Below are 17,961 nucleotides of genomic sequence, written 5' to 3'. Positions count from 1 at the left end.
ACTGCATTTTCTTATGTCAAGAGAGAGAAAGAATTTAAGATTCGTCCTTCTTGACATAAAATTCTCTACACACATCAAGCATAAAGAATTTCATGTAAAGCCAATAGGGGACGAGGTCTTAAAGATGGACGTAGCCTTTCAGTTTTATTCACATTTTGTCGATATTTCTGGGATAAAATGGTTCAAGTGTATACGTATTTTCAGAAATAATTACAATAATATAGTAATTTCAGAAATTGTAGATTTTGAGGTCCTCAACAGATCTCTGAAAGGCCCTTTAACTTGGTTATGTCACTGAAATTATGCTCCTGTTCCAAAATTATCCTTCCGTTTTACAAAAATGAAATTAATAATAATAAATAAATACACACACAAGAAAACACAGTTCAAGGGCACAAAATACCGTAAGAATTGATATTTCAAAGAATTAAAAAAATAACTCCAATAAATCACAGTCAAAAGCCAAATACAGTGTCAAATGCATCCTATTGAAATACTGTTTTTGAAATTCACGGTTGGGGGATTTCCAATTATAGCAGTAATAGAGCATGCTTCGATGGTTTTTTATGTTGAAATGTGCCAACTCTCCAACATGTAATTAAAATATAGCCTACATGTATGTGACACGATCAAGAGAAATGAGTCGGAGGTCGCTAATATTGATTTTGAGATATTGGCAAAGAAGTGTTAAAATTCTTTTGTTTTATATTGTTTTCAGCGATTGATAAGTTGACGTAACTTCTCAAAGAAAAGTTGCATCAACATGGGGTTTTCAGTTTCTGAAAGCTCTACATGTTCTCTTTAGAAGCATGTGTAAAACTCATTTTCGACCAGGGCCGACATGTGACTCATTCCCCTTGATCACATATATATGCTTTCTGATCCAACCAGACCCAGCTGCCACCATAGTAGCAAACAGTTTCATTTTGAACTTAACTTGCACATGTGATAGACACAACTGTTGGATCATGCTCAAACTGTGACAAACTTCAGTTGCATTATAAAATCTTTGATGCAACACAACCTGCAAGATTTGTAGTTTCGATTACAAGTGCTATATTTACTGTGTGGAATGGTGAATAAAATGTAAGTAAATTAACTTTTAAAAACATTCTGAGTAAAGTGCCTCAAATTGCCTTTTAAAATATCTCAATACAGTGAAAAATCATCAGGTTTGTTGTGCGGGAGAAGTGAGCATTATCCATGGAGGAGTCTGGCCCCAAGTCACGTCAAAGAGAGATGGGCACTCCAGCTTGTGACTAGCGGCATGAACCTTAACCCCGGGGGGAGGGGAGGGGTGGCGCATATGTAGGGCTGTTAAGACCCCTTTTTAACACCGCTGTCACCCAAAGACCCTGTATGTTTTCAATGATCACATGCTCTGTCACCCAAAGACCCATATTTTCCTTTTTGATCTGTCACTAAAGACCCTTATATTTCCCTTTGAACAGCAATGGTTGATCACTGATTTTGTTACTTCTTTTGAAATTAAAAAGCCATCTAAAACTAGAAATTCAATTTTTAAGGTTTCTTTTGGCTCTCACCTAATGCCCCTAATTTTAGATCCAAACGGTTCGTCTCTCACTCAATGGCCCCATATTTTGTACATTTTGCTCTCACCGAATGCCAAAAATCATGCTCTCACCCAATGACCCATATTTTTCATATTTTGCTCTCACCTAATGTCCCTTACTGTGGAAGTGCCAGCCTTACACCTATTTCCATTTCATATTGAACTTCCCCCAGGACCTACCCCCACTTTAATTCTTGTTGCATCATACTTTACATCCCCTCTAACTTTAAATCATGTGGTAAATGTGGCCTCCGATTTTGCCTGGCACCATAAAATAATATAGATAATAGATTCATATTTTTATGTTTGAGCTCCATTCAATGGAGAATAAACAGGAAAATCCAATCTGAAAACATACGCTTGAAAAACAATACCCCTGGAAGTTGCAATTGTGTCTCTAATGTCAATGACAAAAAAGGCAGATTTTCTGCAACTGAAAAAGCCTACACAAAACTAATAATGTATAAAGATGAATAGCTGAATAATATTTTTATTATAGGCTAATTGTTGACATGATGGAACTTCTCATTTGTTGATGGCAACGGAAAAAACCCTGTTCTACGGGCGGATGAACCTTTCAAGTAGGTTCCGTCGGTCAGGCTTTTTTTTTCAAATGACCCAAAAATCACAAAAATCTGCAAATATTTTGCAGTTTGGGAAAATGCAAAAAAAAAAAAAATTTGTTCATGAAATTTGTTCTCCCAATTTGTTCAAAAACTGGGTTGGTCAGGCCCGTAGAACAGGGTTTTTTTTTTTGTCGCCTAATGATCAAATTTAAATTCTCATTCTTTTCAGCTCAATATGGCTTCGTGTTCAAATAGGTCAAAGAGTAGCCTCATTACAGACATGCTTCAACAGCTTACCTGCAGCATATGTCGGGATCGCTACAAGATTCCTAAAACCGTCACCCCATGTCTACATACATTTTGCAAAAAATGCCTTCAACAAACTATAGACAGTACTGCAACCACACATGGAGTTACAGGAAGTTTAGATGTCCAAAATGTCATGGGAATGTAAAGTTTCACTCTCCCGATTTAAAAACAAAGAAAACAGCAGCCGGAAAACAATTTAAGACTAATTATGCTATTCAAAGTCAACTTGATACAATCAAGAGCAAGATGGCCAACGGATGCTCAAACCACACCGGTGAAATGCTCATGTTTTATTGTACCAGCTGTAAACAAGCCATCTGTCAAGTTTGTCTTCTGAACGATCACTTGCCATCTAACAGACACAAACTGTCATCAATAGAAGAAGAGGCACAGAGATTAAAGAATATCCATAAACACATTTACAAAAATATTCAAAAAAGATGTGCTGACAACAACATGATCTTCTCACAACAAAATCAGACACAACAGACAAAGCTCAGAGAAATTAAAACAAGTGCAGAAAGATTTATCAAGATATTGGATTCTACTAGACAACAGATGTCACAATTCATGCAGGAGATAGAAGACCGTCAAAAACAGTCAACAGAAATTGCGGTCAACATCGGCAAATACCAAGATGACAGTGACAAGCTGAAAGAATTGATGGAAGGTGATGACTTGCAGCTTGTACTGAGTCAGAAATGTGCATCTGATTTAATTACAAAACTAATTCAAACACCTCCCATTAGAATTCCAACACAATGCCAATCTGCAGAACAAGTAGCGGACATTGTTTTGAGCCATTCTGATCAGTTAAGACAACTGGCAGTGGATCAGCATTGGAAGTATAACAACAGGGAGTCAAAAGAAACACAAACGGTAAGTGCTCAATTAATAGGCTTCAACATAAAAAGTACCAAGTTTTGAGATAATTTCTTTAAAATATCAAGAGCTATCTTAGAACCACCGAACCAATACTAGACTTGTTTGTACTCATTTTAATGTATTTTTCAAGCTGCTTTCAAATATGGTCATGAAAATTTACAAGTCTGAAATATTGAACTAAAAATCTTCCAACTTGCTTTTTTTATCAACTTTTCCCCCAAATTATGGGGCAATTTCCAGTGTAGTGAAATTAGGCTTAATTTTCCACAAAAATTGAGAAAATTTATAAAAAAGGACCCATCCATATACCAAAATTGGCCTAGAAAAAGCGATAATCTGCAGCTGTTTCTATCTTTTGATGCAACTAATCCTGGTGATGCACCCTACACTTTGTACAGGGTTGCACAATGTGTCATGGTGCAGCAAGCGTGATGGATGGTCAGTAATAAGTTGACAATCAACTCAGTGATTCCTCTAACAATACATGAAATACAATACAAAGGTTAAACGTTTTGTGAAATTGACCCAGTTTAGATAAATAGGGTTTTTTTAAAAGTATAGATTTGATGTTTGTCTTGTATACAGGGTGATACTGAAGACAAGATGTGTACCTGTTTATGCCCCGTTTGTAAATTACCAGAAGATGGTCGTGACATGGTGGGTTGTGATGCCTGCGATACTTGGTATCATTGGTAAGTAATTAATATTAATTTTAATTAATATTAGCCTATGTGTACATCCATATCAAAACGATGCACTTGTTGGCTGCTACATGCGTCTCTTTCCACATAATTGCTAAGAATAAATACCAAGCTAATCTCAAGTGGAGGTCACTTCAAATCAAACCTATGTCATATGGTTTAGGAATGTTCTCTGTATTCCTAATCCATATGACTTGGGAATGATTTGAAGCAACCTCCACTTGAGATGAGTTTGGTATTCATTCCCAACTATTATGTAAAAAAGCCCATATGTAGCAGCCGACAAGTGCATCCTTTGGATATGGCTGTACACATAATATCCTTTCAGTGAGCCTACATTAATCCTAAAATAACTTTATAAAGCAAAACCAGGGCGAGAGGTCCTGGGGTCTAAACCCCGGAGGGAAACTCAAACTTCTTTGTTCATCTTCTATCGTTTTTCATTCCTTCTTTCCTTTCCTTTTAGCATTAGGGTTAAAATAATATTGATTATAAAAAAGAACAATGATATTTATGAATGGTGTGTGTATGTATGGTGTATGTGATGGACAACTCTCAAATTATGTAGGGTCAGGCAGGGGCAAGTTGGTAATATTTGGGCACCAAGACAATTTTAAAGGGCACCTAGGCAAGTCTCAGAAATGTAAAACTACAATACATTCATGATATGTATACAAAATATAAATTGAAAGATAGAGTTAAGGGATCTAAAATGAGCGTTAATTGCATTTCGACAGTATTTTTTGTGGGACATCAGAGCACCTCAGACCTATCGAATTGCATTCTGAATACGAAGCATGTCTTTCTGATATGAAATAATTTTCATTTTTTGAAAATCACAATATAATACAAATTTTATGACAAATTATAAAAAATTTATATTTTTCAAATTTTTGATATATAACAGTCCTCAAGTAAATTATATAAATCTAATGATATATTCTTAAAGTGTATGTAGCAGGGAGGAAAAGCCGACGGTCAATTGAAAATTTTGACCTTTCATATTGAAGATATGGATTTTTTCCCAAAAGACCTTATTTTTGTTTGGTGTTTTGGGGAAAAAATCCATATCTTCAATCTGAAAAGGTCAAAATTTTCAATTGATCGTCGGCTTTTATCCCACCTACATACACTTTAAGTATAAATCATCAGAAGTACTGTTAAATATCAAAATATCAATTTTAATGATTTGCCATAAAATGTGTATTAAATTGCTAATTTCAAAAATCAAAATTATTTGATATCAGAATGACATTCTTCGTATTCAGAATGCAATTCGATATGTCTGATGTGCTCTAATGTCCCAAAATAAATACTGTCCAAACGCTCATACCCCAGCCCTTAAGGAATCTAAGACAAAGAAAGTCACACACAAAAAAAATAACAAACTAATTGTTTGCATTATTTTTGGGACATAGTACAAAGAAATACAATTTGGTCTAGAAACTCAATTCTAGAGATTTTTTTTACGATATCATTATCAGACCTTCAATTTATGACTAATTATTACTTTTTAGTAATTAAAAACTTGCCTACATTTCAAAAAGAAGACCCTTTCAAAACTTATCAAATATATTACAATTTGAGTGTTCTTGCCAGTTAGGTATAACTAAAGGATTAGGATTGTGGTATGTTTTATTTGGCAAATTGGGGTATTTTTGGACACTAAAATAATGCTCATTTTCCAAAATTATCCTTCTGTTTTACTTCTGTTTTTTCCTTTTTGTATAATTTGCTTCTCCTATCTGTCATGGACATCTCTGCCTGTACTTACTTTTATCATATATTTGTATTTTCATCAACACAGGTCATGTGTAGGCATAGAGGAGGAACCCATAGAGGACAAGTGGTATTGCATTCAATGTATAAATCGACAACAAGAAACAACCAAAATCAAAGAAGAAATAGAAACAAACTGATGACTTAACACTGCCATCAAATCACAGATGAACAAAGTGTGCCATCAGGAAGCAGGGGGCACCGACCATGATTGGGGGGCACCAGATCTGATTGTGGGGGCACAAGCCGTTTTTCGGCAATTTTCCTATGGGATTTTTTTAAATTTCAGATCGATTGGGGCACGCCCCCCCCACTGTGCGCCTATTACACTCACGCTACTGTCAGGAAGCAGCATCATTGACCTAAATTCTTATTTACAGCATAATTACACCCTATATTGACTGTAGAAACTGTGACATGATATTAATATAAATTTTATATAAATAAATAACCTTTTTATTAATCAAAATGACAGTGGTGGTGCCACGAGGAGCATGCCCTTCCCCATTCCCCCTAAATAAAGTTGGAGAGACTGGATATTATGTCAAAAGTGCTTTCATCATCAACATTGAAATGGGGGAGAGGAGTGATTTACATTTAGTATGCCAACAATAATTTCCATGATTGTAGAAACACTATCCAGGAGACAGGGACATCCTCAGTTCTTGTGCATCCACAATTACACCCAGGTTTCTCATATGTGTCCTCATTTGCTGGTGTTTACCAAACCACCCCCACACATGCGTTTGTAAACACTATCAAACATCACACATGAGAAATCTTCTGTAATTGCGGATTGCCGATACACAGGAATTGTGGACATACACAGTTTCTGGACAGTGTTTCTAGATTTTTTTTTATCAGGGGTGGCCAGTCTGTGGTAAGGGGCAGCCGGTACAGGTCCATTATTCAAAAGTGTGTGATATTGTTTGTTGGAATCTTCATCTGTACTTCAATATATAATTAGCCTTTTCAAGATATGGCGAACAAAATAGGATGGCCCTGCACCAAGTGGGTAAAGGCTTTTGAATTTGCCGGAATTTACCCAGATTAAATACTGTCCTCCTGTTGTGTATGCCATGCTTCGAAAAGGCTAATTCCAATACAGTGCATGAACAAATGTCTGTAGGTAATTCTGTTATAATAGAATTCAGAGTTTGTATGTTCTAAGTAAATTCTTTTATTTAAAATACTCAATTTCTGATATACCGTTTAACTTGTAAAAGGTGACCCGTTCCCCCTGGCCTTGCATAACAAAGTTACTCCATTTTTATGGTATAATAACAAAAGCAGTTAAGATTGAATGAGATTGACTTACATAACATGGTGAAATATAAAACTTGCAGTAAATGCATAACAAAATTGTTAATGTACTTATTTATCTTTCAAAGGAATTTTGCATGCCAGCAACCATTCCCTTTTAAAGGGAATTTTATAATATTTGATTGCCTGTGCTAAGCTGTGCTACATACACTAAAAAAGTTTATATTTTAAGGATTGAACACACACAAAAACAAAAACAAGGGCACAGCATAATTTTAGCACTTTAATTATTAAAATAATTATGACCAAAAAAATAAATACATGCAGTTAATATGGTAATGGTTTTATGTGTATACTTTTGTAAATTATTATAAGTTCATAGTTGGGGGATTTCCACCGCACAGCTCTGCACTCAATTGTACCTATAAATAGCATACTCGCCCTGTTGAAATTGGCAACTCTCCAACTGTACATGCAACTCATGCAATGATCCAAGTATACCCTATGCATGCTGATCGCAATGAGAATTTAACATTTGCTTGATGATAAGCTACGATAGTTATATATGTTTCACAACCGGCAGAATTGGTCAGTTCACCGTCTTAATTGTTATGACTATAGTGGTACACTATAGTGAATTAACTGTAAGTATATATACTAGCATTAACTTTAATAAATAACAATAACAATAATTAAATGTGCATCCATAGCAACAATGTATTATATAGGAAACATTACAACATTGTTACATATCGTATAGCTTTAATGTGCAGTGTAGTTTATATATATACATTGCATGGTTGAAATAATTTATAGGAAGTTGCAGGTGTTTGGATTGTGGTGTGTTTGTAATTAAAGACCAACACAGGAGGACAGGGGCGGATTTAGAGGGGGGCGCACCTGGTGTGCGCACCTGGTGTGCGCCCCCTCTAATTTTTGCAGAGCGGCGCCTGACTCTGTGTATTTTTGTAGAGCGGCGCCTGACTTTGAGTGGGCGCCGAGCCGCCGAGGCAGCGCCCCCCCCCCCACCGTATTGAAAATTCCTGGATCCGCCCCATGGAGGATGCTGACACTTGAAAATATCTGAGTAATTGAGTAACACCCATCAAACTATAGGATGTCCATGCATGGTTCCCTGTACATGCAATCATGCATGCATCTTTAATACCCATCACATCATAAAGACATAGGCCTATATCATAAAGACACCGTCATATCATTAGACACATAGACATCTCAGTACGTATGCATTATTTTGTACAATTTTGCTCCCAACAAGTAATACGCATTTATTAACCTATAAATGGTTGGATATAGTAAAAAGTCAAGCGGTCCACGGTTTGAAGCCTGGCATCGGGTGTGCAAGGTCCATGGTTAGAAAGGAAAAAGTTGACTGGTCCTAATATGCAGCTCTAATACAAGCCGGGGTATGTGGGGGTTGTGTGGGGTGTGTGCGTCAGTCCTCATTTGCATGTACTTACAAATGGGGGGGGGGGGGGTATACGTTTGTTTGGCGACAAACGAAGACACATACCATTTCACATTTAAACTGTGGACCTCTCTGCAATGGGGGGACCATCCTCGGTTTCGGAGATCTGCAAATGACAACAACTGCATGTATAATGCATTTGCGAGATACTCCCTCTATTGTGCATTAGATATAGGTCTACTGTCCGCAGTTACTAGGAAAATTTCATCTTATACACATACACACAAAAAATGGCGGAAAACATCCTCGGTATGTTGAATGTGGATTCATTCGTCAGTGTTTGCATAGTCCTAAACTGTATCCACATTAGGAGGCAACCACAGGTAGGGTGTGCATGTCCCGGGGGATCACTCACATAAATGGTCTGTATGCATGCGTGACCAAAAAAAAACAAGGAAAAGGGGGTGTTTTTAGGCAAGGCAAGTTACGCAAGGCAAGGCAAGGGTCTAAAAAACACTGATTTTCAAGAATAAGGGTAGTTTTCTGAAGCTGAACAACTTGTTTAGGGTATCTTTTCAAACTTTTGGTAAATTACGAGTCCAAAAAGGGTACATTTTTTTTTTTTTTTTTGCCAAAAAACTCATTTGGGGGTAAATTTTATATTAAATTACCTTATTAAGGGCCTAAATTTGCTGGTATGGTAAAACTTGTTTAGGGGGTGTTTAAAGAAAATTTGGTCACACATGCGTACACTATCATACTTGAGTGGCCCCCCGGGGTGCATGTGGGGGTGCGTATGTGTTTGTTGTCAGCATGAAAGTTTTCATGAAACTTGAAATTTCACCCATGGACGTTACTGCAACTGGGAATCATTTCCATTTAGCTAAGATGTGCAATTGACTGCAAAAAGCATAAAAATGCATTTGAGAGTGTGTCCCCTATTGTTGATATAAAAATCAGTCCCCGTTTGATAGGTTAAAACCCAAACAAACAGTGTATAATTTGTGTAAAACAGGGTTAACATCCCTGTTAAGCGCAGAAAATCGGAAAAATATGACCCTGTTTGACAGTCCGGTACATGGTCCCTGTTTGCCAGCAAACATATGTGACATGTCATGTCAAAAGAGACACTTTTGGGCAGGATCGTAGAATCCAAAAATTTGCCCCGGGGCGAGATTTTCACAATTTGGGTTTGTTGCGAATTTGTAATGTTAATAATGTTAAAAAATATTGTCTGATAGTTTCAGACCAGAATATAAATAGACATTTTCAAGTTCATTCCTATTCTCAACATTATCGATAAAATTTTTAAAGGCAGATATCACAAATTCCAATTTTACAATACCATAACTTACAAACGCACTATCTTCCGCTTAGGAATGTCCGACTTCATTGGGGAAAACAGCCTTGTGGAGCAAAATATCTCTATATTTAAGATATGTAAAAACCTTAAAATTGATAACCTGCCCAAAAGTGTCTTCTTTTGAAATGACACGTCACACATGTAGGGGTGTGCGGGCTGTATTTGTATATGGGGGTGTCACAGAGAATATTACTAGGAGGAAAAATGCTACAAGTAATATAATTTAATCTGTTAAGGCGTCTGAGCTCCGTGGAAATGGCAGGGAAGAGCAGAGCTTTCAATCTAATGTAATAAACCCCTGGAAATGTGCACTCTAATTTCAATGATGATACACAAAATTCAATTTCTACAACTGAGAAGCCTTCATAAATCTGATTGTATATAGATTGAAGCTAAAAACAAATAGGTATTTATATCATTGTTAACATGATCAATCTCTTTTTTTTCAGCTAATAAAATGGCTTCAGGTGGAAATATATCAAAGAAGAGTAGTCTTGTGCAAGACATGTCTCAACAGCTTACATGCAGTATATGCCTGGACCACTACACAATTCCTAAAACTGTCACCCCATGTCTACATACATTTTGCCAAGAATGCCTTCAAGAAACCATAGACAGTACTGCTACATCTAATGGGGTTATAGGAAAATTTCCATGCCCAAAATGCCGTGAAAATGTTGAGTTTAACTGTCCAGACTTAGAAACAAAGGAACATGCAGCAGAGAAACAATTTCGAACAAATTTTGACATTCAAAGTCACCTAGAAATTATCAACAATAAGATTGCCAATGGATGCTCCACACACGAAGGTGAAATGCTGATGTTTTTCTGCCAGACTTGTGATCAACTCATCTGCCAGCTGTGCCTTGGGGAGGAGGAACATCTCCAATATTGCCAGTTTTCTACTGTTAAAGAAGAAGCAGAGCGTATTCGTGCTCAATTTGAAAGTGAGCGTGAGGAAATCAATGTAAAACTCATTGTCACATTGTCAGAAGCATTGTCACAACATAAGCGACATTTAGCACAACTTGGGGAAATCAAAAACAATGCCGATGAAATGATTGAATGCCTTGATTCTTGTAAAGCTGAGATAAAAGATTTTATCTATGATGTAGGGCAGAAGGAAGAAACCTCCAAAGAAATTATGAATTACATCCAAGAGTATCAAGAGAAAAATGAGAGACTAACTCAACTCATGAGTGGAACAGACAACTTGCAAATTTTACAAGAAAGAGATACAGTGTCAGCCTTACTTGAAGACCTTCAAGATTCAAACACACCTACCACAGAAACATTACCTTCAGAGGATCACTTAGTTCAAATATTTGAGCGCCTTTCATGCAGTATGAAGGATATAGTACCGGTACACCACGAGCAAGAGAAGGTAAATGAAGGAAGCTGAAGGACCTGATGAAATATTAAAATACTAGTTGCATTAAAAGAATGGGCACCCTCGGAAATTAACTTTTAATTGACGTCTCTAGATCAAAAACAATGGGTAGAAAACGATAAGCTATGTTAAAAAATTCAAAAAATGTCCCATGGGGTCAAGAGGGGTCAAATTTCATACTACAGGGTTCAAATTTCAAAATTGCTCATGATTTTGTCAAAAGCCACACCAAAGTATTCCTCTGGTCATAACGATTAAAAAAATGTATAGTTGGACCTTATCTACCCCACACCGTTCTAGAGTTGTAAGTGAAAAGGTCAAATTTGGGGTGGTAAGTTCTTTTAATTTTTTTTTTTTTACTTTGATCATTTCAATCTTTATTGCAATCATTAAAAATCATACAAACTTTAAGCACAATGATTGAAAAGAAAACACATAAACCAGACTAGAGAATGGAGAAAACAAAATGCCATCCCCATATCTCCGCAGGTGCAAAAATACATACAAAACATTCAACACTGTACAAGAAAATAAACATTTACATAGGAGTCAAAAACTAAAAGTGTTCTGATTTCAATGAAAATGGTTTCAATTTATTTGTCATGTAACATTAAGTCAAATAAGGAGTAGTTTGCACTGTCTAGAATGCTTTGTTATTGCCAAAATCCAACAATAAAGGTCAACTCGCATTACAGCCTATAAGGCCTATTGACCATGACCTATTTTGTGATGTTTCCTAGGTAACGAAATATCCTGGATAGTGAGAAATATTCCTTATTGACTTCATGTTACTTGACAAACAATTTGAGACCATTTTTATTAAAATCGGAGCACTTTTATTTAGTTTATGACCCCTGTGGCCACAAAAAACTGACCACCCTCAATTTTGACTTTTCTTGCTTATAATTCAAAAAACGGTATGTTGCAGATGGGTCAAACTATACTTTTTTGAATTGTTATGACCAGAGCAATACATTGGTGTGGTTTTGACATACATTAACATTAAAATTACAGTACCTGAAATCACAGTCATAATAATCCTAAGCCAGAAGTTTAAGATGGTATTTAGTTGTACATATGCATTGAAAAAGGGGGTGTTTTCCAGTTAATGTTATTTGAAAAATTCTATAGGGGCGCATGTTAGGGAAAGGGCACTACCCAGGTCCAATACGTTAGTTTAATTGGGAGTCTTAAGGCTCCTAATTATTTGGCAAATAACAATTAAAAGCAGAAATATTTAACTTGCCTAAAAATCCCATTGAATTCACAAAATGCAAAAGTTCCAAGTCTGGTAGCACCCTCAAAACTTCATGCAAATGTGAAAACATTTTGCATGGGATATTTCTTTACCAATATGCACAAAATGAGAGGGTGCCCCATTAAAATATCAAAAATAAATTTGTCGCAGAATCGGCCTATAATTGGAAAGACTAGTATGCATCTGATGTCACTGTCAATCAAACTCCCCACAACCTTTAATTGGTTAGTAGTGCATAAAGGGAAGGTTGATCATCTGGTGCCTTCATCTGAGAATTCAGTTTCCTGTTACTAAGACCTAACTTTTGAGATGGTTTGTATATTTGAAGGTGCAAAATTAACCATAAGGCACACTGTTTCAGAAACTCAATCATCACGACACTCATAAGGGACTGTTCACAAACACCTGATGCAAAATGGGGCCCTTAAAATTTTTGACCCTCTTAAGGGGGCCCTGAAAAAATGACCACAATTTTTTCTGGGAAAACTGGGTTTATATGCTTTTCTATGGGGTTGACCCATATTTTCATGTAAAAAAGGGGGCCCTGAAATTTTTTGAAATCTCGAAAGGGGGCCCCGAAAAATTATTGTGATGAAATTTTTTTGTGCATCAGGCCCCCCTAACAAGTGTCTGTGAATGGTCCCTAAACAAACCGTGTCTGAGTTTGATTGACAGATGACATTAAATACAAACTAGTCTTTTAAATTTTGTCTCCTATTCTAATTGTCCGCACTTGCTGGATGGTGTTACTAGATCAAACATACCAGTACCATTAAAAAAAGGACACTGGCCCTATATAGGCCTATATGTTTCAGTGTCAATAGTTGACTTTATCAACCTGATATGCAACATTATACATTGTATTCTTGTTATCCAATTCTTTTTTTAGAGTAGAAGCACTGCTAGCTCTTGCACAAAAACCACCACACTGGCCAAAAAAGGTGATTTAGATGTCATTTCACCATTCCAAATACACTGCAGGCAAGTGATGGGTAAAAGCCTTTATCCAAAAGTAGTCTCAGCTATGGAACAAATTTTTGGTACAGAAGTAAAGAGCATACCTGGAAAAGTTACCGGCATGCTGTTGGAGATGGAGCCAACAGAGATACAGGACTTGATTAACTACTCAGACATGCTAGTTACAAAGGTAACTATTGTGTTTAAAGCGCGGGGGCACTCAACTTTGGAAGTGACGGTATGTGCCTGTCAATAGGCCCCCTCTTTTGAAGTCGACTATACCGGATGACCCCCTTTTATTAGAAGTCATATCCAATAACCCCTCTTTTTTTAGTTGCGGCTACCCAAATGACCCCCTTTTTTTGGTTGCGGCTACCCAATGACCTCCTTTTTTTTCTAGAATAGCATCATCAAAATGCCATAAAATAATGCTGAAACTTTCAAATTCTCTTATTTCAACAAATTTGTATTGGAAATTTGGACAATTTGGAACAAGAAAATAGAATTTTGCTCTGTTTTTTCAAAATTTTCTACCCGATGACCCCTTTTTTGAAATCTTATACCCAATGACCCCCTTTTTTCAAAACGTTATACCCAATGACCCCTTTTTATTTTCTTTGTACCCAATGACCCCCTTTTTTAAAATAACGTTTTGTACCCGATAGGCCCCTACTTCACGACGCCGGTAGGCACATACCTGTCACTTCTAAAGTTGAGTGGCCCCCAGGGTTTAAAGAAGAATGGCCCAATCAATAACCTAATTCTCACCATGCATTTTTTTCTCCATCAAAATAGAAATGATCTGCAGGTCAATTAGCACTCAATAAGAGTACTTTCTAAGATGCTCTACTATACCATGTCTAAAATCAATCACATCACTGCTCAGGGGTGGTGCAATTATTATGTGTACCCCCGGTCTGGTGAATTATAGGGGGGTAAGCATTTTTGGCAGGTCGACAGGGGGGTCAAGCGATTTTTGGCGGGTTGAAAGGGGGAGCAAGCGATTTTTGGCACAGATATTTTGGGCACCATTTCTAAATTATGCCCTAAAATGGTGTAGGAAAACGTTAGGAACACATTCAAATATGCACAATTTCCTGCTCACTGTGCTTGCATCAGGCCTATATGATCAGACAATTTATGGTTTTAAATTAAGGTTCCCCAAAATCTTGCATGTGTAGGGGAGGGGGCAAAGAATTTTGGCACCCCAAAGGGGGGGGGCAAAGGTTTTTGGCACATCAAAAGGGGGGGCAAAGATTTTTGGCATGGCCAGATGGAAGGGGCAAACCATTTTTGGCAGACCATTTTGAAAATTCACCGCCCCAGGGGTACACATAATTATTGCACAGCCCCTCAGTTGTAGATAAGCCTTTATAGTTTATTCTGAAACTTTCTATAATTTGGTTCACCTCATGGTTCAGTAGTGACGTCAATGCTTTATTGCGGTTGGGCTCATGACAAACCACCCCTGTATGCATACATGTACTTAGCACGTTTATCTTTACACGCCCGATTCCATACGTCACTACCAAACTTGAGGTGAGCCAAATTATATTGAACACTATTCTTATGGAATCATAAACACTTCAATCTAAAAAGCCATTCATCACCACCAAATGATTCATCAAGGCATGCACACACATGCACACATAACAATATACAGGTTAGGGGAAAATGGGAAATAGGACAAATACCGTACTGACGCGAGTATAGTCCCACCTTCGAGTAAAGTCCCACCCCAAATTTTCGAAAAATTTCAGAAATGATTTCAAAATGCATTCAAATTCAATGCATTTTGAAATCATTAATAGACTATGACATGAATACAAATTATCAATTTTCATATTTAAAATACAAAATATCTTGAAATTTTTTTTTTTAAATTTTTTTTTTAAGGTCAACCATGAATGATCCTAGATAAATCAATTCTAAAAAATACAGAGATATAATTTTCATCCTATCCCAACAAGTAACACTGATAACATTATGTAAATATTCTTGTCAATTATATGCTCTAAAATAACAAGCAAAATTGTGACCTACAATGTAGTAAGCAATTATTTCTGTTATAAGCCATCATTTGTTATTTATTTTTCTTTTAAATTTTTCCTCAAAGTTATCATCACTGCACCGGCCATAATGTGCACTGCCTACATGAATGGGCAAACCCCAAACACTTTAGTACAGTACACTCAAATGTGGTAATTTAATATTGTGGACGGGTTTCCGATTTTAGTTGACTTTTAACTTAAAAATGTGGTTCATATTTAAGGTGGCCCACAACAAAGGTTGGGTCTATATTATTGTGTTATTACAATTGTTGTGTTGTCCAGCAAGGCACGTATATTGAGCAGCAGAAATTATATGTCATTATGAAATTAGGTATGAAATCCCCATAAACTTTGTTATTATTTCTTTATTTCTGATCTTCTTCTATTTTACAGAGCAATGAATGACTCTTTGTTCAGTTTCTTGCAACGTAGTGCAAACGCACACCCCAAACGGCAAGGTACGCCCACAAAAAGAAGTCACCTGTACAGTGGCCTAGCCCTGAGAATTACTTTGGTGGCTATGGGCAATACATGCGGCCACCCAATAATTAAAATCTTCCGTAGCCTCTGCTTTAGGAACGTTCTGTTGACATCAGGACAGACGACACTGCTGCTTGGTATCATTTAATTTGAAAAGCAACACTATAATTTCATTTTCAACTTTAGTGTGCACATACCAGGAATTGCTGCATTAATATATCATAAAGGAGTATATTAGTCCTGAGGTAAAATGAAAAGTTTTAAACAATTCTCTCAACAAACTCTAGTGTGACGTACTTTTAATATTCCGTCACAATTTCATCCATGGGACTTCATCAGAATAATGTGAGTATTATAGTCCTGCTATCACTGTAGCTGAGTAGAAGCACACAACTTTCGTGCATGTCCCAATTTCATCAAAGTGGAATTCCAGATTACCCACAATTCACAGGGGCCTGTGAAATTTTGCTATTTAAAGTGGTAACCACAAATCAACTGTTTTTACACAATTTCAACGATTTGGAACTTAGTCATTCAGGATGGTAATTTAAAAAAAGGATTGATTATATGATACCAAAATCTAATCAACAATGAGGTAATGGGGGTTGAGGTTGTCGATTGGGTCACAGCCCTTTCATAGAAGAAACAACATGTAAATTAAATTATTCAATACCGACCTCAATATATACAAAGTGGTGTTCCACAAAGATCAATTTTTTGGCCCTTATGTGCAAATACTTCGAACACATGTATTAAAATTCAGTTTATGACCACAATTCTATTTTCACATACAGATATTTAAATCAAATAAATCTGATCAATAAAGAACTCTCAGAATAAGCAACTGGTTCAAATTAAAGCTAATAAATTATCTGTCAGCAAAACTAACTTTATGCTATTGGATGCACTCACCATGGCCTAACAAAAATAATCTCTGGTTTCCGGTTACATTGCTGAAAAAAACTGGGACCGTAGGTAGGAAAATTTTTTTTATTTTGAAAAAAAATCTTGATCCATGATGCATAACCCACCCCAACCTACGACATGTATAACTATACAAACTAAGGCTGGCATTTATGGGCGAGCTTGCGGGTACCGCCGAGATTACATTACCGGGCAGGAAATACCCTGCCGGGTATTCAAATAAAAAAATTAAAATAAATTTTTTTTTTTAAAGTTTTTTATTTTGTTGGTTTTGTAGTGTCCCTGGACCTAGACCTAAATGCTAGGATCATTCATGGTTGACCTAAAAAAATTTTGAATTTTGCACAGTGTTTTGTGTTTTTAATACGAAAATTGATACTTTTTCATGTCATACTCTATTAATGATATCAAAATGCATTCAAACAAGTGCGCATACACGTTATGCGTGAGCGCATAAAATTTGTTGTGAAGTGTGCGTATACACGCTGAAAAGTTCAATTCAGTATTTTGGAGGTAGCAGCTATAATATTGCCATGTAGTTTTATTGCTGATATCAACAAAGAAATCACTGATCTTTTTGTAAGGCTGAGTGGCTGAATGATTTACTAACATTTCATGAAATAATAATGTGAATTTTACGATCTTTAGCTTGTTTTCATTATTGAAAGGCATTCAATCATGTTTCACCGTTGTTCATCACCGTTTAACAACTCACGTCCGGCACGTCTGCAGGGTTTACTTCGCTCGGGTAGCTAAAGATGCCCTCGTGAAGTAAACCATGCAGACGACACGAACGCATTGTTATTAAACAGTGATGTATAACAGTGAAACATGATTGAATCCCTAAATGACAAATGATGACGATAAAGCTTATAAGCATGTAAACAGGTGTAATAATTAATAAGAATTTATCTTGGAAGTTTCATGTTAATGGTATTTCACGAAATATAAGTAAATAAAATATTTCCTAGAAGAGCAGATAGTTTTCTTTATTATTGTTCCCTTTTTTCCCCGGGGGGATCATTCGCAAACC

At 36.4% G+C, this 17,961-nt stretch overlaps 3 protein-coding genes across 3 annotated transcripts in view; 2 read left to right on the top strand and 1 right to left on the bottom strand.

The window, feature by feature from the left end:
• LOC140150130 (uncharacterized) overlaps nt 1-17,961 on the bottom strand; it is a 123,843-nt gene that overhangs the window by 12,530 nt on the left and 93,352 nt on the right. The window lies entirely within an intron of this gene.
• On the top strand, nt 2,679-6,106 carry LOC140149777 (uncharacterized). The gene is made up of 3 exons (XM_072171824.1): nt 2,679-3,327; nt 3,919-4,025; nt 5,842-6,106. Exons 1-3 carry the CDS (start codon nt 2,695-2,697, stop codon nt 5,951-5,953), a joined length of 852 nt encoding a protein of 283 aa, XP_072027925.1. The 5' UTR covers nt 2,679-2,694; the 3' UTR covers nt 5,954-6,106.
• On the top strand, nt 7,521-15,929 carry LOC140149548 (tripartite motif-containing protein 5-like). Its single transcript, XM_072171626.1, has 4 exons — nt 7,521-7,720; nt 10,318-11,252; nt 13,406-13,711; nt 15,918-15,929. The coding sequence occupies exons 2-4, from the start codon at nt 10,326-10,328 to the stop codon at nt 15,927-15,929; spliced, it is 1,245 nt and encodes a 414-aa protein (XP_072027727.1). The 5' UTR covers nt 7,521-7,720; nt 10,318-10,325.

This window comes from Amphiura filiformis, chromosome 4, assembly GCF_039555335.1.
Source record: "Amphiura filiformis chromosome 4, Afil_fr2py, whole genome shotgun sequence".
Lineage (NCBI taxonomy): Eukaryota > Metazoa > Echinodermata > Ophiuroidea > Amphilepidida > Amphiuridae > Amphiura > Amphiura filiformis.
This window is presented reverse-complemented; position numbering and strand designations above follow the sequence as displayed.